General features: G+C 51.3%; 1 protein-coding gene and 6 non-coding genes across 7 annotated transcripts in view; 3 read left to right on the top strand and 4 right to left on the bottom strand.

Annotated features, from left to right (window-relative positions):
* Positions 1-1,241: 1,241 nt before the first annotated feature.
* TRNAA-CGC (transfer RNA alanine (anticodon CGC)) lies at positions 1,242-1,313 on the bottom strand. The gene has a single exon. It is a non-coding gene; the product is annotated as a tRNA-Ala (tRNA).
* A 4,826-nt stretch (positions 1,314-6,139) lies between these two features.
* On the bottom strand, positions 6,140-6,211 carry TRNAC-GCA (transfer RNA cysteine (anticodon GCA)). Its single transcript has one exon. It is a non-coding gene; the product is annotated as a tRNA-Cys (tRNA).
* Positions 6,212-11,446: 5,235 nt separating this feature from the next.
* Positions 11,447-11,520, bottom strand: TRNAT-UGU (transfer RNA threonine (anticodon UGU)). Its single transcript has one exon. It is a non-coding gene; the product is annotated as a tRNA-Thr (tRNA).
* Positions 11,521-13,997: 2,477 nt separating this feature from the next.
* TRNAT-CGU (transfer RNA threonine (anticodon CGU)) lies at positions 13,998-14,071 on the top strand. The gene has a single exon. It is a non-coding gene; the product is annotated as a tRNA-Thr (tRNA).
* Positions 14,072-18,210: 4,139 nt separating this feature from the next.
* On the bottom strand, positions 18,211-18,284 carry TRNAT-CGU (transfer RNA threonine (anticodon CGU)). The gene has a single exon. It is a non-coding gene; the product is annotated as a tRNA-Thr (tRNA).
* Positions 18,285-19,519: 1,235 nt separating this feature from the next.
* LOC141978799 (uncharacterized) overlaps positions 19,520-27,982 on the top strand; it is a 40,250-nt gene continuing 31,787 nt past the window's right edge. Inside the window, exon 1 of the mRNA XM_074941113.1 lies at positions 19,520-19,524. Coding sequence (XP_074797214.1) covers positions 19,520-19,524 — 5 coding nt within the window. The remainder of the gene's footprint in view (positions 19,525-27,982) is intronic.
* Positions 22,011-22,084, top strand: TRNAT-UGU (transfer RNA threonine (anticodon UGU)). The gene has a single exon. It is a non-coding gene; the product is annotated as a tRNA-Thr (tRNA).

Genomic DNA, 27,982 nt, shown 5'->3' with positions numbered 1-27,982 from the left:
CGGCACGCCACGGACAAGACAGACCCAGATCAAGCCCAGACATCCAGCTCCATGATGGAAATGCAGGGAGCGGATGGGGGAACGGGCACATCCCAGGAGGGAAGAGTCAGCCCTCCCCCGACCAAGATCCAGCTGCCAAGATGGAGGGATGCCCTCAACCCAGGCCGAGTTCCAACTGAGGCAGAAAGGAATTTCTTCCTAGAGGCAAAAAGCTTGGAGGAGAAAAGAGAGAAGAAGTGTTTGGATTTGGAAGCGGAGGCGAAGTGCTTGGAGGCGGGAGAGGAGAGAGGTAAAGTGCTTAGAAGTGGAGCTGGAAAAGACTAAGCTGGATCAATCAGGTAGCCCCAACACTCCTTCTCCAGGTACCGCTCCCCGTTCCAAAAAGTTCCCCACCTACAAGGTAGGCAATGATACAGAGGCCTTCTTAGAAAATTTTGAAAGGGCCTGCCTTGGGTACGGCATCACTACAGACCAGTACATGGTAGAGCTGAGGCCGCAGCTCAGTGGACCCTTCTGGCACCACCAAAAATTATACAAGCCTGCCGCCCCTGTCCAGCCCAACCTTCTGCGGGTGCCCCTCAGCTCCCACCCGTGCAGGGTTTGAAGCTTGCATTGCTTAAATTCCAGGACGCTGAGGGATTTCAGCTCCTCTTTGTCCAGCGGGAACCTTCACCCCAATCCCAACCGGATTCTTGTCCATGGGATGACTGTCGGGGGGCTGGGCCCCTCTTTGCCTTTTCTCTCTCTAGGACAGGCCAGGGTGCCTAGACCTGGATCATCTGAGCACCCAGGACCTTCTGTGGAGCTGCCCTTCCCTTTCCCCTTCTGTGGTCTCATCTGTCATTGACTCCAGCCTGTTTCCTATCCATCGTCAGCACCATCCCAAGCCAGCTGCACCCGCCTCAAAAAGACAGTGTCCCCCAGAGGGTGTAAATCACTGACCTCTCTCCTCTCTGAGCACTGACTGCCCCTCCGTCTCCTTGCCCCTCAGTCTGGGCAGACGGGATCTTTCCCTCCAGGGCTGGAGGATTCCTGCTTCTCATCCGCCATTGTATCAAGCCGCCCCTTGGGGGGGAATCTTAAAAGTACCAAGGTGACTTAGGAGCATAAACCCCCACAGACCTTCCATGCAATGGGCACCTGCCCCGCACTGAGCAGGACTGAAACTCCTGCAGGGAGACATCCCCGCTGGGCCACATCCCTGCCAGGCCTGAGCAAGGCAGCAGGGTGAAAAGAGAACTTGGAGATGCTGGGGATCGAACCCAGGGCCTCATACATGCGAAGCATGCGCTCTACCACTGAGCTACATCCCCAGACAGGGGCTGTTTGGGATGGGTTACACTCAGAGCCCTCCTGTTTCCAGAGCCTCCAGGGGCCTAACGGCAGCATGGGGGACACATTCCCTGCTCTGAGGGCCAAACCCTCTGTCCTGGAGGTTGCTGGTTCTTAGGGGTCACTTTGCAGCAGGGCCAGTTTCTCTATGTGGGGGAGAGAGAGGGCCTGCGCTGGACTCAGGGTGCAGAGATACACTCGGCCCTCTCCCCTGCATTGACTGGCTGGAGCTGCCAGCCCCTGCTGAAAGGGAATGGTGCTGGGGGGCGCTGTGAGTTGCTCAACACCTCACCCTGGTGGAAGAAAGTGTGTGGGGGGGGGCTCCAGGTGTTTCTCGGATCTGCTATTTCCACCTGCCTGTAAAGTCCAGCTTTCCCCAGCACATTCACTGCAGTGCACTCGGGTCACTGTTTCCATGGCTGACAGCAAAGAATCGCTCCCAGTTTCCCTTCTCTCTGCAGCACGATTAGCCTGTGTCGGTGGTTAATGAGGTGGATCGAGTTGTCGATGGTTATTCATTCCCCACCTGGACAATTCACCCAGTCCCTTTCCTGCTCAAATCCCCAGCACCTCACTGATCCCGGTAGCAGGGGTTGGGTTTTCCCTGAGGCCCTGAGATTTTCGGGGTCCTTTTTTCCCTCCACCTGGAGTGAACTCAGCTTTTCCCCATCCCAGACTTTCCATGAAATAACAACAGCAGCATAAAGAAAGTGGGGAGGGAACATCTCACGGCCAGGGCTGGAGGTGCCCCGGGCCCCTTGCTTCTCCATTGTTTCCATCGCAGCCGAGGAGGGTTCCTTGGAATTTGACACCCTGCTTTGCACAAGGGACAGACAAAGATCTCGATGTTCCTGCATCTGCGCAAAGAAAATTGTCCTTCTATGTGAAAGAGAGGCAGGAAATGGCCCCACGGTGGGACAATATCCTCAGGATTAAGAGCAAAGGACTCAGGCTGAGAACTGATTTAACTCCACTCATCTCATTTAACTCCTCTCATTAAGAAGTTGTCTTGCAGGGAGAGATTGCAAACTTGTGACATTAATCCAGACCCTGGGGGTTTGGGCTGCTTTAACTCTTGGTAAAAAACATGAACTTGATTCCAAGAAGGGGGAGAGAAAAAGCCTGAAGTTGCCTTTGGTCCAAGGCTGGTGTCTCCTGGACAGTGGGAAACATTCCTCACTGCTGCCAGGTGATAGGTGCCAACTGGTGATGTCCCAGGGCTGGGATGAGAGGGGAATGTTGCATGGACTTTATCATACATGCCCCATCCTGCTTCTCAGAGCCCACAGGAGAGAATCTAGAGAGGGGCGAGCCATTTCTCAACTGCATTCTCAGGAGAAGTCGGTAGCTGTCCCTGAACAGACACTCAGGAGAGTAACCACGGCGGTTCTGCAGAGACATCTGGTTGCCAGAGGATCCATCTAGGTTAAGGAGTGCTGGGGGATCTGCAGTTTTTGCAGTGGGGAGGAGTCTCGAGGTCACACATTGTGGGTAAGGTAGGGCATTAGGGACTCCAGGATGTGAGGCTGGTTAAAATGGAACTGCACAAAAAACCTCCCCCTTTGCTCCCTACTTTGACCTGTCCCCGTTTCATGAAAATCTCCATCTCTACCCCAGCTCTCAGAAACCCCCTCTCTCCCTTGGGTATTTTCACGGTTTCTTCCTTTTTTCATCGTCTCTTTCAAATATTTTTTGCCATCGAAATGATCAAGTACATTTAAAATGAGAAAAACAATCAAGCAACACATCTGCATCTCCTGCACCAGGCATGGTGTCGTGTCTGACTTTTTCTCCCGAAAAGTCCAGGCAGGGAGCGTCTCCCCTACATTTACTGCACACCAGGCCCAGAACTGAGCTTCACTGGCAGCAGCGAGGGGGGACGGGTGGGCCTGAGCTGTCTGGGGATTATTTGAATCTATTTTTCGGAGGATGAAATCAATGCAGCTTCCACTTCTCCGTCTCTCCCCAGGAAATAACGTGTCTGTGCAAGGCACCCAAACCTTTTCACAAGAAGAAGCGAAATGAAGCGGCCACACGATGGCATCAGAACCTGACATGAGAAGCCACGTTCTTGTTCAAAGTGCATTGAAGCTAAAAAGGGAGGTGTTTTCTCTTTGACTCCTTGGCCCCCCACTCTAATCCCCTAGACACCCCTTTCCTCCCACAGCCAGGAATAGAACCCAGGAGTCATGACTATTAGCCCCCCTACTCTAGCCCCCTAGACTCTTCTCCCTGGGACAAAGGAGAAGCTCTGCGACCCTGTACTGTCCCCTCACCTGCCTGCTTGTGCGGCACTTGACACCCAATGGGGTTTCCTTGGGCAGTTTTGAATCTTGCTCCCAGGAAGGGGGTGATTTTAGGTGCAGGTTCCAAACAGCGCAATGAACCAGCCAGCAGGGGCAGGAGGTATCGGTGTAGGAGCTATTGAAATAATCTTAGCAACGTACGTCAGGGAAACCGTTATTAATGAAGTGTCGATAAAAGGTCAGAATGGGATCGTGTCAGTGTCACAGTGGAGGGCTCTGTGATGGTTTTCAATTTGTCATCCAACCCTAGCCACCGCCTAGCACATGTTTGAAACTCTTCTGCTCTTACCGTTGCTCGTTATCAGAGAAGGGGAGAGAGAGAAACATAGAAACAGAGACCTAGTCACGGAAGGAAACATTTCTTTGCTCTTTGCTTGGCTCTGTCAGTTATTTGGGTACAAACTCACCCCCCACCCACTGTCTCTGCTGGGCCCCATGGGCAGGAAGAGCTCAGCTGTCAATGGGACTTGGGGAGCTTGGGACATTACTGTGAGTTGCTTGAATGTTTAGGTGAAAATCTCCTAAACATGGAAACAAACTCAAGGCTGCTGGAACTCATCTTGCATCTGAGGCTGTTGAAGCTATAAGGCAGAGTACTAAGTATAACATTTAAACTGATGTTTGACCTCAGAGAATTAAACAAATGTGTCTGTGAAAAGAGGGGAGTCGAATTCAATCCCTTGTCCCCATCAATCTGCAAACCAGGAACCTGTTGCTTTGCATTCCTGACATTGTATCGCCATCATGTGGCCATTCTGTCTCAGGCCCTTGAATTAAAAAATTGTTTTTTTTTCATAGAAACCATGTTTTCCTCGTAGAGACAAAGGAGTAGATTAATCTACAAAGGGAAGGTGATTCCAAGGCAGTTCTGGAGGGAGAAGGGAACGTTTTCAGCATCACTAAGAGAGAGAAAATAAACCTATTAATTTCAGCTACAGACACACTTCACAGCATGAAATACACAATTTTATTCTCAATGAGTTGTGTTCATTTAAGTAATATGAAAAATACGCCTTGGGCAGTGCGTGAAAACCTCATGGCATCGAACAACCCACTTGATATAGTTAATGTACGACATGATATTTAAAGAAGTTAAGAACGATGTGCTTATAAATTAACGTGCTGTGCCTTTTACACATGCACGAGACACAGCAGAAACGGAATTAGGTGAGCTACTAAAATTTCCACTTTCTCACAGCATTTTAGTTCTCAAGGTTGTTTTAATTTGCTTATTTTTTTGGAGCTAGAAATGGGGAAAGAGAACATTGAAGTCAGTGGAATTATCTCAGTGAGGGATTAGTCTCATTATTTGTCAGTAACAAGAGCCTTTGTTAACACAGAGTTAACTTTGGCTGTGAATACCTCTTACCCTTCCAGAAACTGAGTTCAGTAAAACTCAAACTCCGGAAGAACAGGGAATACAGAGCGACGGTACATGCCCAGATAACCTTAACTCTGCCCTCTAGAAGAGAATCCCTGATCGCATATGAGAACAAAGAAAGGTTTGGGGACAAATTACGGCTACTTCCCAAGAGTTTGTTTCTTCTGTAATTAATTAATCCTGGCCCCATCAGTTGATCCTGGCCTGGTGTCTGGCCGTGGAATTTACTGTTTCCTATTTTTATCCCAGGGTATTTAAAGATGAAACTGCTTTACAAAAGTTCCTTTATTTTAGGTGATACAAACAGGCCACTTCCCCACCTATTTCAAGGAGATGGAATTTTCCCAACCCACAGGGAACGTAAAATAACATGCTCAAGATCACACATTCCTTAGGAGAAAATGAAGGGAGAAAAAAACAAAAACAAACCCACCAAATCATTCCTGTTTCTACCCAAGCGATCAGTGAGACCAGAAAGTGACGCTGTGCAATTAACAATCTGGTCCTACACTGACTCTGCAGTCACTTAGAGGCAGCCACAACCAGCTCTGTGGTTGGTAACCTTACAGAGACGCTGCGGGTGATCATGAACTCGAAGCACGTTCCCTTTCAACAGCTGCCATTGGAAGGCATCTGACAGTCACAAGGAACAACGATCTGTGTTAAAGGAAGGTGGCCATTTATTCGAGCCCCAATTTCTATTGTGTGCACAAAGAGAGGATCGAATGTGTAACAGGTAGTTTGGTAAATCGTGGTTATTTTATTTTTGGAGCAGACTCCTGTCCACCTCCAGTAGAGTTCTCAGTCCCAATGGCAACTTACTTACCGAATGTAACACAAACTAGTCCATTCCTCCCAAGGGGATGTGGTTCTTGTTCTTCCACACAATGGAGACCAAGGACCTGCAAATGTGCCTTCATGTGTCTTTGTTTCATTGGTGAAAACATAAACTAGACACTCAGAGGATTGGAACTGATTTCAGCTGAGGGACCTGTTTGCTAGGTTTCTATGCATTTGCACAGGAAAACACAGAGTGTTTCCATTCATCCCTATTCAGTGGAGCCCCCAAACATAATGGGGATGGATAGGCCCTTATTTTTGTTAAGGGAACAGGCTTGTAAGGGGGCACTTGGATTTGAACCAAGGACCACTTGAGCTGCAGTCAAACACTCGACCACAGAGCTACACCCCCATGGCATTGGCATAGGCAAGTCAGTGATCTTAAGGATTTTGAAGGACAGGCCCTGCCTCAGAGAGCTCCTCTTCCACTCCCAGACCATGGGTGGTTTTAAAAATGGGGTCTGATTAAACTTTATCTATACATGTAGACCCCACAGCTTGCCCACCCACCGACACAGCTTCTCCCACTGACATAGCTATTGTCTCTCGGGGAGGTGGATTAACTACATGGATAGGACAGCTCTCTCCCATCCCCTTAGAGCATCTTCATTAGTTACGAATAAGTAGGAAATAACCGACTGAATGGACAGTAACCAATTTATCAAATATTGCTGAGCCTGCATTCAATATGGGTAACTGGTTGTCACAGAGTATGGGGGAGTCAGGGCCCTGCACCCCTCTTCCTGGGATTCACCGAGACTCTCAGCCAGCCAGTAAAACAGGTTTATTGGACAATAGGAACACAGTCTAAAACAAAGCTTGTGGGTATAACCAGAACCCCTCAGTCAAGTCCTTCTGGGGGGCAGGGAGCTTAGACCCCAGCCCTGGGGTTCCCTGCGTTCGACCACCCAGCCCCAAACTGAAAACAACCCCCCCTCCCCCAGTCTCACTCCTCCTTCCCCCAGCTCCTCCTCCAGCCTTTGTCCAGTTTCCCAGGCAAAGGTGTCACCTGGGTCCAACCCCCTCCCAGCTCAGGTGACAGGCTCAGGGCTCCTCACTCAAGTGCAGTCATCCCCTGCTCTCCCACCCCCCGTGCAGACAGTCCCAGCAGAACTAGACGCCATTCCCCAGTCAATCCACCCCACTCCCTGCTGCGTCACACTGGTCATATTGGGCTGCATTAGGAGAAGCATTGAAAGCAGATCAGCAGTAACCAATTTATCAAATATTGCTGAGCCTGCATTCAATATGGGTAACTGGTCATATCGGGCTGCATTAGGAGGAGCGTTGCCAGCAGATCGAGGGCAGTGATTATTCCCCTCTATTCGGCACTGGTGAGGCCACATCTGGAGCATTGCGCCCAGTTTTCAGGGCCCCCTCCCACTACAGAAGCAAATTGGAGAGAGTCCAGGGGAGGGCAACAAAAATGATGAGGGGTCTGGAACACATGACTTATGAGGAGAGGCCGAGGGAACTGGGATTGTTCAGTCTGCGGAAGAGAAGAATGAGGGGGGATTTGATAGCTGCTTTCAACTACTTGAAAGGGGGTTCCAGAGAGGATGGTTCTAGACTATTCTCAGTGGTAGAAGAGGACAGGACAAGGAGTAATGGTCTCAAGTTGCAGTGGGGGAGGTCTAGGTTGGATATTAGGAAACACTATTTCCCTAGGAGGGTGGTGAAGACTGGAATGGGTTTCCTGGGGAGGTGGTGGAATCTCCTTCCTTAGAGGTGTATAAGGCCCGGCTTGACAAAGCCCTGGCTGGGATGATTTAGTTGGGGATTGGTCCTGCTTTGAGCAGGGGGTTGGACTAGATGACCTCCTGAGGTCTCTTCCAACCCCGATCGAGGCTTAGAGTAACATTTCCCAACAAACGGTCCGTTGAGCTAAGTGCAAATCCCTGTCGTAATCCCCCTCTGTCCAGTAGCCCCAGGGCACGTTCCAAGCGTTGAATTCGAGACACTGAGTCAGCTTCCTGCAATGAATTTCAGCTTTCCCAGAGGTCATTTGTGAGGGCTCGCCGTTTTCGGATGTTCTTGTTTAATTCCCCTCCATCCAATTCAAATGAGTTTGAAATTACTCATGGCAACATTCTTTCACCTACTTTGGTAAACTGAGAACAGTTAGGAAATCTTGTACTGAGAGACCAGCCAGTGGGGAACAGAGCGATAGTCATTTGTAAACCAGTTGCATTAAGAACCACAGGTCTCTGGATGGGGGTAGGCCGCCGTGGGGATGTGGGTGTCACAGACAATTTGGAGGGAGGGAGCGGAGTAGAGGGTGGAAGAGGTTGAATTAGGGTACATTTTCCCTTGGTCCCGAAAGGGGCAGCACGGCATGCCCAATTAAAAGGGGGTGTCAGGCCTGAAGAATTTACAATATCCACCAAAATAACAGGAACAAGAAGACAAACACGGAACACAATGTTTTGTTGCGACAGGGGACCCAGGGCGTTCTGGGTTTTCTTCCACTGGCCCCAGCTTGCCCATAAAGTGTCTGAAAAAGCAAATAAACATTCCCCAGCCCCTTGGTGGGGACAGATGATTGCTTAAAAATGCCCCTTTCTTTTCACATTTTTTTTGCCTGACTGCAGGAAAACCGAAGAATTCCCTTTGTATTTTGTTTGTTTGTTTTGTACAAAGGATACTTGCTGCATACCTAGGCAGAGGAGGCCTGTCTATGCAAACACGGCCTGTTCCTGAAGTCTTTGCCCCAGCTCATCACTAGATGTGAGGGGGGAGCTCATTCAGACCCTCCTTACACTTCGTGTTTAAAAACTCCTTATTGTCCCTACCTCCTCCTGTCTCTTCTTTGCAGCTCAGATGAGGTGGCTGAGTGGTTAAGGTGATAGTCTGCTAATCCATTATGTTTTGCATGCATGGGTTCAAATCCCATCTTTGTTGTTTGCATTTAGTCTTCTCCCCTTCTTCACAAACCGCCATCTCCCCTTTGGTACAATGACAGATCAAGCCACATTGCTTCCTGCAAACAAAAACCTTCTCAGGAACTCAGACCTCTCTTGCTTTCCATAAAATATGTCTAAATCCCAGATTTCTTAAAGAATTCTGTGTTTCTTAGGTAACATCCTCATAATCTCCCCCAAACACCCTGGGACCTCCCCAAATTATTAAAATGCCCCCACCTCAGCAAGGCCACGACAGTGGCCCACAGCTAGCGTGTCTAGGCCAAGCTGTTCTGAAGGAGGCAACTCAAAGATTTTCTCTCTGCTTCCCTTGGCAAGGTCTGACTGGGAAAACAAAATCCCCCAAATGGAAAATTTTCTGCTGAGAAACCAATACTAGTCTGTTTGGGGACTTTGATTTGAATGGATTATTATTATTGTCAAGGTTCCTTCCCCACTCTGGACTCTGGGGTACAGATGTGGGGACCCGCATGAAAGACCCCCTAAGCTTATTTCTACCAGCTTAGGTTAAAAACTTCCCCAAGGCACAAAATCTTTGCCCTTGGACTAGGGTATGCTGCCACCCCCAAGTGCTTTAATAAAGAACCAGGGAAAAGGACCACTTGGAGTTCCTCTTCCCCCAGCTATCCCCCCAAGCCTTTACACCCCCTTTCCTGGGGAGGCTTGAGAATAAACAAGTTGAGCACAGACCAGCTTGGGTTTCTTAGGACCCTAAAAACCCAATCAGATTCTTAAAAGAACAGAACTTTATTAGAAGAGCAAAACAAAGATAAAAAAACCACTCTGTAAAATTGGAATAGAAGATAATCTCACAGGCAGTCAGATTCAAAACATAGAGAATCCCTCTAGGCAAAACCTTAAGTTACAAAAAGACGCAAAAACAGGAATACACATTCCCTCCAGCAGAGCGAATTTCACAAGCCAAAACAAAGAAAACCTAATGCATTTTCTAGCTAGATTACTTACTAACTTTACAGGAGTTGGAGAACTTGCATCCTTGATCTGTTCCCAGCAAAGGTATCACCCAGACAGACAAAAGCCTTCCCCCCCCCCTCCAGTTTTGAAAGTATCTTGTCCCCTCATTGGTCATTTTGGGTCAGGTGCCAGTCAGGTTACCTGAGCTTCTTAACCCTTTACAAGTAACAGGATTTTGCCTCTGGCCAGCAGGGATTTTATAGCACTATATACAGAAAGGTGGTTACCCTTCCCTTTATTTTTATGACAATTATTCTCTTCTGATCTCTGAATTATTTCAGTTCAGTCTTTGTCCTCCAGAAGTGTTGCCAGGTGTTGAGTTGTGGGGGAGAGAGGCCAAGTCATGATGTCTCTTCTCTCTTTCATAGTTTCTTCCAACTTGCTAGGAAGTTCCTTTGCTATGATGTGAGTCAAGCAGTGTCCATTGTCTCCGGGCTGTCTCGGAGAAGCCTGGATTGTACACGGTTCCTGGGATAGACCTTGGGAGTGTGGATACATTTAATGGGCCAGCAGCGAGTCTGGCTCCTCCAGAAAGGCTGGTGATGGGCATTTCTCAGCCTCATAACATATGTTAGTAATGCACACAGAGCAAAACTTCATAACTTCCCAGATAATGCTAGCACACACCATCCAACAAGATATTAATGTTCACCAGATCACGACTTTTGAAATGATATCTCACAAAGCTGACTCTGTACAAACCATGTCATCCTTATATGAGAGTGGTGACTAAGGGGCTTCCAGGGTGCTGCTTTGAGCACAGCCTGCCACCCGTGGGCTGACATTGCAATGGAGACGTCCCCGCAGAGTCCCTCTCTCCCGGGATAAAGATGGCAGCAGGGCTGGTGTGGGTCACCTGACGTGGGCTCCTGGAGCTCAAACTGTGGGGCTCAAAAGTGGGGTGCAGATATCTGTGTTCCTGCTGAAGCCTGGGTTCGGAAACGCTGCCCCCTCGTGGGGCCTCAGAGGTTGGTCTCAAGCCCATCTGTCTCCACTGTCATTTTATTGTCTTGCAGCCCAAGCCCCAGAAGCCTGAGTCAGCTGCCCCAGGCTCTGAGACAGGTGCCCTGGGTGTTTTAATCGCTGTGCAGACATAACGTTAGGATACGTCTACAGTGCAATGAATCACCTACGGCTGGCCCGTGTCACATTAATCAGTGTACGTGTCTTGGATCAGGCTCAGGACCCTGCTCTAGGAGCCCAGAAGGTTGGGAGGGAGTTTAGCAAGTGGAAATGGTAAAACCATAAAGAAGTGTTACCCTGGACTCAATGGCATTTCTCCATTTCTCTGTCTGCTTTGGGACAGTGACAAAAACACGTCCTGTTGCATTCGTTATTTCAAAGGGAGGTTTAGGATTTTCATTCTCAGACACGGTGCACAAAGCAGGACTCCACCCTCGGCATAAACTGAATGAGCCGCCCAAATTCTGGCAGCCCCAATGAGCCACTTGGTGTGAGAGCTCGGACCTGCCCCTGTCCCAGAGGGAGGGGGTCGTCTGCGAGGGGACTGCACCACTGACCCATCAGCTCTTAACACCCAAACTTTCAGAAACTCTATCATCAGTGCCTATGCATGTAATTTAAATGATAAGAACAGTACAGTCTTACAGGGCTAGACCAAAGGTCCACCTATCTCTGTATTTTGTTTTCTGACAGCAGCCAATACCAGGTGCCCCAAAAGCCACTCAACAAGGCACCACTGGGAGTCGAACCCAGGATCTCCTGTTTACAAGACAGGTGCTTTAGCCAGCTAAGCCATGGTGCCCGTCTCTGGCTAACGTATGGTGTCTGCCCACCCCTGACTCCCTGCCAACCCCCACCACGGCCGGACAAGCGTTGCTCGTGTTTGGATTCTGCAAAGCAAGGGAGCAGGTGAAGTTTTGCTCCCAAGGTGTGTGTGTGATTCTTTGGACAGGTCTATGCTACAAAATTAAGTCAGTGTAGCCTGCACCCACACCTCTCTGCCCCTCCCCTGAGACCTGCTCTGCCCACCGCCCGCACCTCCCTTCCCCTCCCCTGAGACCCGCCCTGCCGTCCTCTTTCTTCATGCTGCTGTTGTTATTCCATGAAACATCAAGGATGGAATAAAAAGCTGAGTTTGCTCCAGGGTGAGGAAAGAAAGGAGCCACCAACCCCCTGGCAAAGCTCTGTGCCCCACAGAAAACTGCCCCCTGCTATTGCCATCAGTGATGGACCGGGGATATGACGGGAAAGGGACTGTTTGAATTATCGAGGCAGGAATTTTACAACAATCTACGGCAACGTCATTAACCACAGACACACGCTCATCATGCTCCATCCAGAAGGGAAACGGGCAGGAATTCGCGCCGTTCAGCCCTGGACACACTTACACAACCGCCCAGCAGTGAGTGTGTTGTGGACGCTGGTCTGAGGAAACAATTGGAAACGCAAAAAGAAAAGGAGGACTTGTGGCACCTTAGAGACGAACCAATTTATTTGAGCATAAGCTTTCGTGAGCTACAGCTCACTTCATCGGATGCATACTGTGGAAAATACAGAAGATGTTTTTATACACACAGACCATGAAAAAATGGGTGTTTATCACTTCAAAAGGTTTTCTCTCCCCCCACCCCAAACGGTCACTCAGTGAGAACAGAACTAGAGTGTCATGAGCAACCTGCATCAGCCAAGTAGCGGTGGCCAGGCGGTTATGGTGATGGACTAGAAATCCCTTGGGGGGCCTCCCTGCCCAGGTTCGAATGCTGTCAATGACAGAGGAACTTGTGGCTCTTCTGTTTCAGTGCCCGAGCGCCCTTCGGGCCAACAGGAGCTCGGTCTTGTCTCGCTCTCAGGCGATGTCTACGCTATTGAGTTACGTGGCTTGAGTTGAAGTCTTTTAATTAAATACTCCCTGTGTCACCAGAGCGCATCCAGGCTAGCAGCTCTTGCCTCGCCCCAGAGAGCAGTGCACTGTGGGTCGCTGTCGCACTGGGCGACTGGCCGCAGGGTGCTTTGGGAAGGGCTGGCGGTGGCTCGTGGGCCGGTACCGCATCGCGCGAGGCAGGTTCCTCCAGCCCATTGTCCCGCGGGCATCCGACTCGATTGCCAGCTGCTTCCCAGCCGCAGTGTGCGTGGTGTGACAGAGTGTGTGTGTGTGTGAGCAGAGACCGTGTGTGTGTTCGGGGAGTGTGTCTGCTGTGGAAGAGTGAGTGTGTCGGCACGCTGTCTCTACGTTCGGAGCGCCGCTGGAAGCCAGCAGTCCTGGGGCAGGGGAAGGGGGACACCCCATTACGGAGGCAGGGGGAGGGGGACAACCCCCGACTTCGGCCCCTGCTTCCCTCGCTGGCTCAGCACAGCCCAGCTGTCTCTGTCACAGACACACACTCACACACACCTGCTGCTGCCTGCCTGGCTCTGGGTCAGGGGCACCGGAACGGGGAGGTAGAGAGCCATGGCCCCACCACGTTTTACCAGCCGTAAGGACGAACGACGGAGGGGGGACAAGGTGGAGTCTTGGGGGGAAGAGGTGTTCTGTGGATGTGGCCTCGGGGGCACGGCCTGGGGCGGGGACTCAGGGGGAAGGAGCGGTGTAAGGTTGGGGCCTGAGGGAGAAGGGGTGGCATGAGTGCGGGTCCTTGGGGAAAGGGGCATCATGGGGGTGCCACAGTTTGGATGCGGGTGGCCCCCCTGGCCCCTGTGAGGAAGCTTCCGTCGCCCCTGCTCCGTGTTCGCAGTGCGGGAGAGGGCAGCATCCCACGGCAGCGATTTGCTCCTGGCTGCCGGAGCAGAGCCGCCGGCTCAGCTGTCAGAGCTTCCCGGAGCGACGAAATGGGAGGGGGGCCCAGCCTCTGCAGCAGGAAGGCAGGGCAGGCGAGGTCACGGCGGGCATTGTGGGATACTGGCAGAGGTCAGTAATGGTGATATAATGACCGGCAGCGTCTACACTGGCACCTTGTTGCTTTAAGTTCACTGCAAAAAGCTCTAGGCCTCTCGTCGAGGTGGTTTTATTTTGTCGCCAAAAGAGGGCCGTTTTCTCACCAGACGTGGCATCGCAGTGTATGCACCAGCCAAAAGCTGCCAACCGAGGGAGCGTCGTGCGTTTTTCACACGCCTGAGCAATAGCATGATGCTGAAAGAACTTTGTAGTGCGGACCTGGCCAAGGATTCACACACACCCAGCCTGCAAGGAAAACTTCACCTGCTCCCCTGCTTTGCGGAAGTCAAACGCAAGCAAAGCTTGTCAGGCCCAGGTGGGGTCTGGCAGGGACTCAGGGACGGGCAGGCACCATGGCTTAGCTGGCTAAAGCACCTGTCTCGTAAACAGGAGATCCTGGGTTCGACTCCCTGTGGTGCCTTGTTGAGTGGCTTTTGGGGCACCTGGTATTGGCTACTGTCAGAAGACAAGACACAGAGCTAGACGGGCCTTTGGTCTAGCCGAGAATGGCTTTTCCTATGGTTTAAATTACACTCACAGGCACTGATAAGAGAGTTATTGAAAGTTTGGGTGTGAAGAGCTGGTAGGTCTGTGTTTCAGCCCCCTTGCAGATGACCCCCCTCCCTCTGGGACAGGGACAGGTCCGAGCTCTCACGCCAAATGCCTAATTGTGGCTGCCAGAATCTGTGTGCGCACGAGTCTGAGAATGAAAATCATAAATCAGCCTTTGAAATAAGGAATGCAGCGGGACGTGTTATTGTCCCTGCCCCAAAGCAGACAGACCAATGGAGAACTGCCAGTGAGCCCAGAGTAATAGTCCACTGCCCTTTTACCTTTTTCGCTTGCGAAACTCCCTCCCAAGCTTGTGGGGTCCCAGAGCCCCGTACTGAGCCTGAGCCCAGATGTTTACACTGATACGTTTGTATACATATAAAGTTTTTTAAGCCCCAGGTTTAAGCCCATCCCTGGTCTGAGCTATGTCTCGAGCTCTTTGTTGAGAGCGTGGTTGGGTGGTTGAGCATTTACATGCATAGCAATCGTTCAAATCCAGGTGCTTCCCTTTAAAAACTTTTTCGAATGAAAATCAAAACCCTTTTCCCAGGGCACCTTTATTGGGCTTGCCCGGTGCCATCTTCTTCGGTTTCTTTTCTGGACCCGCACACTGAAATGGAAAATGCACTGAGGTGATGGATTACGGGGTTTGTAGAAACAAGCTGGGAAAAACCAGCCAAATAAACGTGACTGCACAAACTTCCCACCTGAGAGACTTGTTGCCGGATTTCTACTGCATTCATAGCCAGATTCACTTCAAAACTAGCCCCAGAGTAGGCCACTCTGTTTATTGAACCAAAGATGGTCTATACCTTTGAAAAGCATCACTATCTGGAGTATAATTCGATGGTGGATGTGAGCAGCTTTGCCATTTTCTTTTTGTAGCCGGCACCTGCCCACCTCCAGTCTTGTTTTCAGTCACATACCAAGCCAACGTACTTACCAAATGTCACACAAACTAGTCCATTCCTCCCCGTAGTCAATCTATCTCCAGAATGTTAGAACGAGGCAGAGCACTGGGAAAGTATCACAATAAGAGTCAATTAAAAATTTGCGTTAATCGAAGCTGAGATGCAGACACAGCCTATGGTACAGCTGGTGAAGTCCCAGGGACATGCTCCCGCTAGGGCTGGTTCTGAAATAACCGCAGAAGCAGGTCAAAGAGAAGGAGCCCATGTGGGAGCTCTGGGCAGCTCTTCTGTCAGTGCATCACTCCCCTGGGAGGAGTTTCACAAAACACAGCACTTCTCCTCTGGGAGAGAAACACTTCCCGCCCCCCCCCCGCCACCCCTTCATTCTACTATCCAGGGGGCTGTTTGTCCTGCAAGACTTGGATCTCTCTGGCTAGTCCATGGTGACTCATAAAGACCCATTTGGGGAGCAGGAGTCATCCCAATGGAAATCTCCTCACTTCTTTCTCCGTGCCACCTTCTTAGTCCTGGCTTTGGGTGCTTTGGAGTTAGCTTTAGCCTTGTTCTCTCCTGTCTTGATTTTAGGTGGGATCTTGACCACCGTCTGGGTCTTGGCAGCTTAGAACTTTTGAGGGCTTTTCTCTGCATTTGTGGTCCCTGCTGCAGACACCACCTTCTACGAATATTCGTGGACAGGGGATGGTGGCATTTCTGGGAATCCTGGCAACTCTAGCCAGCATTTTAGTGGCTATTTTCCTGCTCAGAACTACTGGCTTCTTCTCATGCCTTGTTCTGGGGGCCCAGATGTTACCTGAATGTGAAGGAGGCAAGTTGCTGGTGTCCTTTCCCTCACCAAGGTGTCTTTGCTCATCAGACTCTTGAACCTCAACTGGATGTGGGGCAGGGAGGGATAGCTCAGTGGTTTGAGCATTTGGCCTGCTAAACCCAGGGTTGCGAGTTCAATCCTTGAGGGGCCACTTAGGGATCTGGGGCAAAAATTGGGGATTGGTCCTGCTTTGAGCAGGGGGTTGGACTAGATGACCCCCTGAGGTCCCTTCCCACCCTGATATTCTATGATTCTACACAGCATAGCCCCTGAAGAACAGGGATCTGCAAATGTGCATTCATATTATACCTTTGTTTAACTGATGAAAACATAAACTAGACACTTAGAGGACTGGAACTGATTTCAGCTGATGGACAGCTTTACGATGTTTTTATGCATTTACACAGGGAAATGTTGTGTTTAAATTCATTTCAAGCATCCCCATCCAGTGGAACTCATTAACTAACACGCTTGAAAAAGTTTTCATTTAAGAAAGAGTCTTCTGAGGGGGTCCTTGGATTTGAACCAAGGACCCCTTGAATTACAGTGCAATAATCAACCACTGAGCTAAACCCCCAAAATGATGCTATGTTCCAGTCAATGATCTTAAGGACCGTGAAAGACAGACCCTGCTTCAGGGAGCTCCTGTTCCATTCCCAGACCATGGGTGGTTTTGAAAATGGGGTTTGATTAAATTTTATACATCATAGAGTTGTGGTTGAGGTTCAAGAGTCTGATGAGGACTTCTGAAGCTGATCTCGTTTGCATGGGCAGAGACACCCTGCCTAGGTGCTCAGCATGATGGGATTGCTTTCCGAAATGATCACTTTGGGCTGGTGTTGGATTCCCAGTCTCCTTGTTATTGGGGCAGGAGTAATAAAGGGTTGTTGTCCTTGTTGTGAGAATCGAGGGCAGCAGAACTGTATTTGGCAGGGCCCAATTGAGGGACTCACCCTCAACTGAAAAGCACTTGCTAGGCAGGGGACATGGGTTCCAAAGCCAGGCAGATTGAGGAATAGAGTGGAGAGGTATGGGTAATCAATCACAATCAAATACTAAAATTTAGGTGTTTGACCAACTTTGTCACAGGGTGGCTGTGGAGGGATGAGTGAGTCCCTAGACAACCTAGTGAGTATGGTGCCTTCTTATTTTCCTCCTTTTTCTACCCAGGATGGGGGGTGAACTGACTAAGGACAACAACTGTGAGTGGGATGCAGGGAGGGGATGGCTCATGTTAAAGGACTTTTGGTTGCTGGACTTAAGAACCTGAGGGAGAAGGGCACTGCCCAGCTTATTTGGGGGTGGGTCCTTTGCTGCTGGTTTATGTTTGTGTTGTGGCTGCTGACGTGACTTCTACTAACCCTGGGCTCACATTGCAATGTAGACATACCCTGAGAGCGCATCGATCCTGTGATAAAAGCCCTGCAGCCGGCTGTCCTGGATCGTCTGACATGGACTTCTGGGGCTCACATTTTGGGGCTAAAAATTGCAGTGTAGACATTTGGGCTCAGACTGGAGCCCGGTCTCGGAGACCCTCACCTTGGTGGGATATCAGGGGCTGGGCACACGCTGAAGTGTCTACACTGTAATTTCATAACCCTGCACCACAAGCCCCACAAACCTGAATCAGCTGAGCCAGGGTTTGAGAAGAGTGACTTGGGTGTGTTAATGGCGGTGTAGACACAATACTCGGCTCTGTCCACACTGCAATGAAACACCCAGGGCTCTCCCGCGACACCTCAGGCTCCCGGAGCTTGGGCTGGGGGGTGGTAAGTTTCCAGTGTAGACATCTCGGCTCAGGCTCAGTACCGGGCTCTGGGACCCCACAAGCTTGGGAGGGAGTTTCGCAAGCGAAAAAGGTAAAAGGGCAGTGGACTATTACCCTGGACTCACTGGCAGTTCTCCATTGGTCTGTCTGCTTTGGGGCAGGGACAATAACACGTCCTGCTGCATTCCTTATTTCAAAGGCTGATTTATGATTTTCATTCTCAGACTCGTGCGCACACAGATTCTGGCAGCCACAATTAGGCATTTGGTGTGAGAGCTCGGACCTGTCCCTGTCCCAGAGGGAGGGGGGTCATCTGCAAGGGGGCTGAAACACAGACCTACCAGCTCTTCACACCCAAACTTTCAATAACTCTCTTATCAGTGCCTGTGAGTGTAATTTAAACCATAGGAAAAGCCATTCTCGGCTAGACCAAAGACCCGTCTAGCTCTGTGTCTTGTCTTCTGACAGTAGCCAATACCAGGTGCCCCAAAAGCCACTCAACAAGGCACCACAGGGAGTCGAACCCAGGATCTCCTGTTTACGAGACAGGTGCTTTAGCCAGCTAAGCCATGGTGCCTGCCCGTCCCTGAGTCCCTGCCAGACCCCACCTGGGCCTGACAAGCTTTGCTTGCGTTTGACTTCCGCAAAGCAGGGGAGCAGGTGAAGTTTTCCTTGCAGGCTGGGTGTGTGTGAATCCTTGGCCAGGTCCGCACTACAAAGTTCTTTCAGCTTCATGCTATTGCTCAGGCGTGTGAAAAACGCACGACGCTCCCTCGGTCGGCAGCTTTTGGCTGGTGCATACACTGCAATGCCACGTCTGGTGAGAAAACGGCCCTCTTTTGGCGACAAAATAAAACCACCTCGACGAGAGGCCTAGAGCTTTTTGCAGTGAACTTAAAGCAACAAGGTGCCAGTGTAGACGCTGCCGGTCATTATATCACCATTACTGACCTCCGCCAGTATCCCACAATGCCCGCCGTGACCTCGCCTGCCCTGCCTTCCTGCTGCAGAGGCTGGGCCCCCCTCCCATTTCGTCGCTCCGGGAAGCTCTGACAGCTGAGCCGGCGGCTCTGCTCCGGCAGCCAGGAGCAAATCGCTGCCGTGGGATGCTGCCCTCTCCCGCACTGCGAACATGGAGCAGGGGCGACGGAAGCTTCCTCACAGGGGCCAGGGGGGCCACCCGCATCCAAACTGTGGCACTCCCATGATGCCCCTTTCCCCAAGGACCCGCACTCATGCCACCCCTTCTCCCTCAGGCCCCAACCTTACACCGCTCCTTCCCCCTGAGTCCCCGCCCCAGGCCGTGCCCCCGAGGCCACATCCACAGAACGCCTCTTCCCCCCAAGACTCCACCTTGTCCCCCCTCCGTCGTTCGTCCTTATGGCTGGTAAAACGTGGTGGGGCCATGGCCCTCTACCCCCCCCCCCCCGTTCCGGTGCCCCTGACCCAGAGCCAGGCAGGCAGCAGCAGGTGTGTGTGAGTGTGTGTCTGTGACAGAGACAGCTGGGCTGTGCTGAGCCAGCGAGGGAAGCAGGAGCCGAAGTCGGGGGTTGTCCCCCTCTCCCTGCCTCCGTAATGGGGTGTCCCCCTTCCCCTGCCCCAGGACTGCTGGCTTCCAGCGGCGCTCCGAACATAGAGACAGCGTGCCGACACACTCACTCTTCCACAGCAGACACACTCCCCGAACACACACACGGTCTCTGCTCACACACACACACACTCTGTCACACCACGCACACTGCGGCTGGGAAGCAGCTGGCAATCGAGTCGGATGCCCGCGGGACAATGGGCTGGAGGAACCTGCCTCGCGCGATGCGGTACCGGCCCACGAGCCACCGCCAGCCCTTCCCAAAGCACCCTGCGGCCAGTCGCCCAGTGCGACAGCGACCCACAGTGCACTGCTCTCTGGGGCGAGGCAAGAGCTGCTAGCCTGGATGCGCTCTGGTGACACAGGGAGTATTTAATTAAAAGACTTCAACTCAAGCCACGTAACTCAATAGTGTAGACATCGCCTGAGAGCGAGACAAGACCGATCTCCTGTTGGCCCGAAGGGCGCTCGGGCACTGAAACAGAAGAGCCACAAGTTCCTCTGTCATTGACAGCATTCGAACCTGGGCAGGGAGACCCCCCAAGGGATTTCTAGTCCATCACCATAACCGCCTGGCCACCGCTTCTTGTGTTATGCAGGTTTCTCACGACACTCTAGTTCTGTTCTCACTGAGTGATCGTTTCCAGTTGTTTCCTCAGACCAGCGTCCACAACACACTCACTGCTGGGCGGTGTGTAAGTGTGCCCAGGGCTGAACGGCGAGAATTCCTGCCCATTTCCCGTCTGGCTGGAGCATGAGGAGAGTGTGTCTGTGGTTAATGACGTTGCCGTAGATTGTTGTCCATTTCCTGCCTCGAGAATTCAGACAGTCCCTTTCCCATCATATCCCCAGTACATCAGTGACTGTAATAACAGGGGGCAGTTTTCTGTGGGGCACAGAGCTTTGCCAGGGGGTTGGTGTCTCCTTCCTTTCCTCACCCTGGAGCAAACTCAGCTTTTCATTCCATCCTTGATGTTTTATGGAATAACAACAGCGGCATGAAGAAAGAAGTGGGCAGGGCGGGTCTCAGGGGAGGGGCAGGGAGGTGTGGGCGGTGGGCAGGGCGGGTCTCAGGGGAGGGGCAGGGAGGTGTGGGCGGTGGGCAGGGAGGGTCTCAGGGGAGGGGCAGAGAGGTGCGGGCGGGGGGCAGGGCGGGTCTCAGGGGAGGGGCAGGGAGGTGCGGGCGGTGGGCAGGGCCGGTCACAGGGGAGAGACAGAGAAGTGTGGGCGGTGGGCAGGGTGGGTCTCAGGGGAGGGGAAGGGAGGTGCGGGCGGTGGGCAGGGCGGGTCTCAGGGAGGGGCAGGCGGTGGGCAGGGCAGGTCGCGGGGGGGGGGACAGAGAAGTGTGGATGGTGGGCAGACCTTGGGTAGGGGGCGGAGAGGAATGAGCGGCAGGCAAGGAGGCCTCAGGGGAGGAGAGGAGCGAGGGAAAGGTGGACCAGCCAGCCTCAGCGAAAGAGGCAGAGCGGGGGTGGGAAGTGGCCAAATGGGAGTGAGGGTGGAGCAGAGGTGGGGCCTCAGAGGGAGGAGAATGAGCCGTGCGGGGGGGCAGCCCCACGGTCCCGGCACCAATGGCCCCCCACTTCTAGGGAGCTTCCACTGCTCACCCCCAGCCTCCCCAAAGGCAAGAGTCAGGGGCCACCTCTTCTCTGGGTCTTCACTAGCCAAGCAGCACCCCAAGCCGTGTTGATGGGAGAAGCCCTCCTGTTGACACAGTGCTCTCTGCCCCTGGGTTAGGCTGATATAACTGCATTGCTCGGGACAGGGAGGGGGGGTAAATTTTTTACACTCCTGCCCCGGAGTCCGTGGACGATGCTCTGGAGCTGCTCCCCATGAAGCCAGGCAGGACTCTGGGGGAGTCTCCTCTCGGGGAGCAGCCTGTCTGCAGGACATACAGCTCACCCGGCTTCCACCTTCCTGGCTCTGACCTCGGAGCCTTCAGCCTCCTCTGCCCCTCCCTGCGCTTCCCACAGCCAGTCTGCCCAGGCGGGGTCCTGGGGGGGCCAGAGGGTCCTGCCCCCCAACTTCGCAGTCAGACGTGACTCTCAGCCAGCCAGTAACACAGAGGTTTATTAGACGACAGGAACATGGTCTAACACAGAGCTTGTAGGTGCAGAGAACAGGACCCCTCAGCCGGGTCCATTTTGGGGGGCAGTGAGCCAGACAACCACGTCTGCCCTTCACTGCATGTCCCCAGCCAGCCCCAAACTGAAAAACCCTCCAGCCCCCCATGCTCTGGGCTTTGTCCCTTTCCCCGGCCAGGAGGTCACCTGATTCCTTTGTTCTCCAACCCTTTAGCTCTCACCTTGCAGGGAGGAAGGGCCCAGGCCATAAGGTGCCAGGAAACAGGGTGTCGGCCATTCTCTGTGTCCAGACCCCTGCACACACCTGCCCTCCAGAGCTCTGCAACGATCATACACTCTTATCCCACCCCCTAGATACTTAAGAACTGCATAGGGGAAACTGAGGCACCCCCACACTATTCAGAGGAAACATTAAGAACAGTCCCACTTCATCACAACTCCTAACTATTGTATCTACACTGACTTAATTTTGTAGTGTAGACCTGTCCAAAGAATCACACACACACCTTCGGAGCAAAACTTCACCTGCTTCTCTGCTTTACAGAATCCAACACAAGCAACGCTTGTCCGGCCGTGGTGGGGATTGGCAGGGAGTCAGAGGTGGGCAGACACCATACGTTAGCCGGAGACGGGCACCATGGCTTAGCTGGCTAAAGCACCTGTCTTGTAAACAGGAGATCCTGGGTTCAACTCCCAGTGGTGCCTTGTTGAGTGGCTTTTGGGGCACCTGGTACTGGCTACTGTCAGAAAACAAAATACAGAGTTAGATGGACCTTTGGTCTAGCCCAGTGATGCTGGTTTTGTTTTTTAAATTACACTCACAGGCACTGATAATAGAGTGACTGAAAGTTTGGGTGTGAAGGGTTGATAGGTCAGGGGTGCAGTCCCCTCGCAAACGACCCCTTCCCTCTGGGACAGGGGCAGGTCCGAGCTCTCACACCAAGTGGCTCATTGGGGCTGCCAGAATCTGGGCGGCTCATTCAGTTTACGCCGAGGGTGGAGTCCTGCTTTGTGCACCGTGTCTGAGAATGAAAATCCTAAACCTCCCTTTGAAATAACGAATGCAGCAGGACCTGTTTTTGTCCCTGCCCCAAAGCAGACAGAGAAATGGAGACATGTCATTGAGTCCAGGGGAATACTTCACTGCGGTTTTACCGTTTCCACTTGCCAAACTCCCGCCCAACCTCCTGGGCTCCTAGAGCAGGGTCCTGAGCCTGAGCCGAGACACGTACACTGCAACTTTACAGCCCAAGCCGCTGTCCTGGATTAATGTGATATCTGCACCCCACTTTTGGGCCCCACAGCTTGAGCTCCAGGAGCCCACATCAGGTGACCCAGGACAGCCCTGCTGCCATCTTTATCCCGGGAGAGAGGGACTCTACGGGGACGTCTCCGTTGCAGTGTCAGCCCAGGGGTGGCAGGCTGTGCTCAAAGCAGCACCCTGGAAGCCCCATAGTCACCACTCTCATAGAATTAAGGTAGGATTTGTACAAAGTCGGCCTGACGAGCTATCATTGTAAAAGTCGTGAGCTGTTGAAGGCTAATACCTGGGTGGATGGTGTGTGCTAGCCGTGTCTGGGAAGTGGTGGAGTTTTGCTCTGGGTGCGTTTTTAAATACGAAGTGTAAGGAGGGTCTGAATGACCTTCCCCCCTCACGTCTAGTGATGAGCTGGGGGAAAGTCTTCAGGAACAGACCGTGTTTGCATAGACAGGCCTCCTCTGCCTAGCTATGCAGCAAGTATCCTTTGTACAAAACAAACCAAATATAAAGGCAATTCTTCGGTTTTCCTGCAGTCAGGCAAAAAAAATGTGAAAAGAAAGGGGCATTTTAAAGCAATCATCTGTCCCCACCAAGGGGCTGGGGAATGTTTATTTGCTTTTTCAGACACTTTATGGGCAAGCTGGGGCCAGTGGAAGAAAACCCAGAACGCCCTGGGTCCCCTGTCGCAACAAAACATTGTGTTCCGTGTTTGTCTTCTTGTTCCTGTTATTTTGGTGGATATTGTAAATTCTTCAGGCGTGACACCCCCTTTTAATTGGGCATGCCGTGCTGCCCCTTTCGGGACCAAGGGAAAATGTACCCTAATTCAACCTCTTCCACCCTCTACTCCGCTCCCTGCCTCCAAATTGTCTGTGACACCCCCATCCCCACAGTGGCCTACCCCCATCCAGAGACCTGTGGTTCTTAATGCAACTGGTTTACAAATGACTATCGCTCTGTTCCCCACTGGCTGGTCTCTCAGTACAAGATTTCCTAACTGTTCTCAGTTTACCAAAGTAGGTGAAAGAATATTGCTATGAGTAATTTCAAACTCATTTGAATTGGATGGAGGGGAATTAAACAAGAACATCCGAAAATGGCGAGTCCTCACAAATTACCTTTGGGAAAGCTGAAACTCACTGCAGGAAGCTGACTCAGCAGCTCGAATCCAAGACTTGGAATGTGCCCTGGGGCTACTGGACAGAGGGGGATTACGACAGGGATTTGCACTTAGCTCAACAGACCGTTTGCTGGGAAATGTTATTCTAACCCTCGATCAGGGTTGGACGAGACCTCAGGAGGTCATCTAGCCCAAACCCCTGCTCAATGCAGGACCAACCCCAACTAAATCATCCCAGCCAGGGCTTTGTCAAGCCGGGCCTTATACACCTCTAAGGATGGAGATTCCACCACCTCCCTAGGGAACCCATTCCAGTGCCTCACCACCCTCCTCTTGAAATAGTGTTTCCTAATATCCAACCTAGACCTCCCCCACTGCAACTTGAGACCATTACTCCTTGTCCTGTCCTCTTCTACCACTGAGAATAGTCTAGAACCATCCTCTCTGGAACCCCCTTTCAAGTAGTTGAAAGCAGCTATCAAATCCCCCCTCACTCTTCTCTTCTGCAGACTAAATGACCCCCGTTCCCTCAGCCTCTCCTCATAAGTCATGTGCCCCAGCCCCCTGATCACTTTTGTTGCCCTCCCCTGGACTCTCGCCAATGTGTCCACATCCTTTCTGTAGTGGGAGGGTGGGGCGAAAACTGGATGCAATACCCCAGATGTGGCCTCACCAGTGCCAAATAGATGGGGAATAATCACTTCCCTCAATCTGCTGGCAATGCTCCTCCTAGTGCAGCCCAATATGCCGTTAGCCTTCCTGGCAAAAATGGCACACTGCAAACTCCTATCCAGCTTCTCATCCAGTGTAATCCTCAGGTCCTTTTCTGCACAACTGCTGCTTAACCAGTCAGTCCCCAGCCTGGAGATGTGCATGGGATTCTTCCATCCTAAGTGCAAGACTCTGCACTTGTCCTTGTTGAACCTCATTAGATTTATTTTGGCCCAATCGTCCAATTTGTCGAGGTCACTCTGGGCTCCCCTATCCCTACCATCCAGCATATCAACCTCTCCCCACAGCTTAGTGTCATCTGCCAGGTTACGGAGCATCCAGATCATTAATAAAGATGTTGAACAAAACCGGTCCCAGGACTGACCCCTGGAGCACTCCGCTTGATAGTGGCTGCCAGCTAGAAATCGAGCCATTGATCAGTGCCCGTGGAGCCTGAGAATCTAGCCACCTTTCTAACCACCTTATAGTCCATTCATACAATCCATACTTTTTTAACTTGCTGGCAAGAATCCTGTGGGAGACCGTATCAAAAGGTTTGCTAAACTCAATATTTATCACATCCACCACTTTCCCCATATCCACCGAGCCGGTTATCTCATCGTAGATGGGAATCAGGTTGGTCAGGAATGACTTTCCCTTGGTGAATCCATGTTGACTGTTCTTGATCACCGTCCTCTCCTCCAAGTGCTTCAAAACGGTTTCCTTGAGGACCTGCTCCATGATTTTTCCAGGGACTGAGGTGAGGCTGACTGGTCTGTAGTTCCCTGCGTTCTTCTTCTTCCCTTTTTTAAAGATAGCCACTGTATTTGCCTTTTTCCAATCGTCCGGGATCTCCCCCAATCAGCACAAGTTTTAAAAGATAATGGCCAATGGCTCTGCAATCACATCCGCCAATTCCCTCGGCGTCCTCGGATGCCTTAGACCTGGGCCCATGCACTTGTGCATCTCCAGCTTTTCTAAATAGTCCTTAACCTGTGCTTTCACCACTGAGGGCTGCTCACCTGCTCCCCATACCGTGCTGCCCAGTGCAGCTGTCTGGGAGCTGACCTTGTCTGTGAAGACCGAGGCAAATGAAGCATTGAGTCCTTCAGCTTTTTCCACATCATCTCTCACTAGGTTTCTTCCACCATTCAGTAAGGGGCCCACACTTTCCCTGACCTTTTTCTTGTTCCTAACATACCTGTAGAAACCCTTCTTGTTACCCTTCACATCCCTCACTAGCCACAACTCCAGTTGCTTTTTGGCCTTCCTGATTACACCCCTGCATGCTCGAGCAATATTTTTATCCTCCTCCCTAGTCATCTGTCCAAGTTTACACTTCTTGTAAGCTTCCTTTTGTGTTTAAGCTCCCCGAAGATTTCGCTGTTAAGCCAAGCTGGTCGCCTGCCATATTTGCTATTCTTTTTGCACATCAGGATGGTTTGTTCCTGTGCCCTCAATCAGGCTTCTTTAAAATATAGCCAGCTTTCGTGGACTCCTTTCCCCCTCATATTAGCCTCCCAGGGGATCCTGCCCATCAGTTCCCTAAGTGAGTCAAAGTCTGATTTTCTGAAGTCCAGGGTCCATATTTTGCTATTCTCCTTTATTCTTTTTTTGAGGATCCTGAACTCAACCATCTCATGGTCACTGCGGCCCAGGTTGTCCTCCACTTCTTCTTTCCCTCCTAATTCTTCCCTGTTTGTAAGCAGCAGGTCAAGAGGAGAACATCCCCTGGTTGGGTCCTCCAGTGGTTGCACCAGGAAGTTGTCCCCAACACTCTCCAAAAACTTCCTGGGGACTTGAGACTATGTACCATTTTCTGGGGGCTTGTTTTTTTACCCAGCAGGCGTGGGGACTTCTGGCTACATGATGGCTTTTCCCAGACTTGGTTGGACAGGATTATTTACAGCTAGCCTTAGGTTTGTTCCTGGACGAATGAGGACAAGCCACAGGGTGCCAGAAGAACCAGCTGCAGGGGCAGCAAGGGTGCCCTCAGCTGGGGCTGCCGTATAGTGGGCGGGTGTCAGAGGGCACACGGCACCTAATCAATGCCTCAGCACTGGATCATCTTTGGCAGAGCCGCTGTCAGGAGCATATTGAGTGACGAAGGCAGTTCCCTGGAGCAGTGGTTAACAGGGTTTATGTGGCTGTTGAATGGCTGCCCGTGGTGGAAAAAAAAGTGAGTCTGTAGCAGAGTGGAGGTGGGTATGGGCTGGGCTCTGGGATCAGGATAGGCCTTGATTCCCTCCTGCTGGTCTTTGTTTCTAGGTAAGAAGGGGTTTTCCATGAGCAACTGGGAGCAGGTCAGTTTTGTGTTCAGGCACTGTATCATGTCCTCCAGGTTTCTTGTAAGCACACACGGCCCTTAAAGAGGACTCAGTACTGAGAATTGGCCCAGAAAGTGTGCATGACTAGCAATCGCTCTCTCGCTGGAGTCTGGTTTCGGAGTTTTTTTGTTGAAGAAGTGCCGCTTTTAGGTCTGTAATCGAGTGACCAGAGAGACTGAAGTGTTCTCCGACTGGTTTTTGAATGTTATAACAGGCTCCAGCGAGAGACGGCTGAATTGGAATTAATTTGCAAACTGGATCCAATTAACTTAGGCTTGAATAGAGACTGGGAGTGGATGGGTCATTACACAAAGTAAAACTATTTCCCCATGTTTATCCCCCCTCCACCCCCCACTGTTCCTCAGACGTTCTTGTCAACTGCTGGAAATGGCCCACCTTGATTATCACTACAAAAGTTCCCCCCCACCCCGGCTCTCCTGCTGGTAATAGCTCACCTTAAGTGATCACTCTGGTTACAGTGTATACGGTAACCCCCATTGTTTCATGTTCTCTGTGTATATAAATCTCCCCACTGTATTTTCCACTGAATGCATCCGATGAAGTGAGCTGTAGCTCACGAAAGCTTATGCTCAAATAAATTGGTTCGTTTCTAACGTGCCACAAGTCCTCCTGTTCTTTTTGCGAATACAGACTAACATGGCTGTGACTCTGAAACCTGTCAGTATTAAACAGTAACTATTTTAAAAACCCTTTTCTGCTTATCCCAGTAATTCAATCAAAGTGCGTTTTAGGCTTAATATAAAAGTGGTGAGAAAAGGTCAATCCGTTACAAAGAGTAGATTAAAGACTAAATTAAGCATTTAAAATAATGTTAAATATAACAAATGTGTTTTGACTTTATAAGGGGGGGCGCACTCGGAGGCTTGCTTTGTGAACGGGGTCACCAATTTAAAAAGTTTGAGAACCACTGGGTTACACAGGGAAAGGGGAGAGAGAGAGACTGAAAAGGGCCTGCAGGGGAAATACCTGGGGAGAGAGGTTGCCAGCTCCCAAATCTGCCCCGCTCCATGTACTGCCCCATCCCTGGGCTGATCATCCCAGTGCTGTGGGCCTGGATCTCCAAAGCCCAGGACATCACAAATCCCCCTCTCTGCCAAGGGCAGAGGCGATTCCTTCATGCCAAGCCCCTTCCTTACTGAATAATTGCACACATTCATTGGTGC

The sequence above is a fragment of the Natator depressus genome, chromosome 28, assembly GCF_965152275.1.
Source record: "Natator depressus isolate rNatDep1 chromosome 28, rNatDep2.hap1, whole genome shotgun sequence".
NCBI classification, from domain to species: domain Eukaryota; kingdom Metazoa; phylum Chordata; order Testudines; family Cheloniidae; genus Natator; species Natator depressus.
The sequence above is the reverse complement of the archived record's forward strand: the minus strand, read 5'-3'. Positions and strand labels throughout refer to the sequence as shown.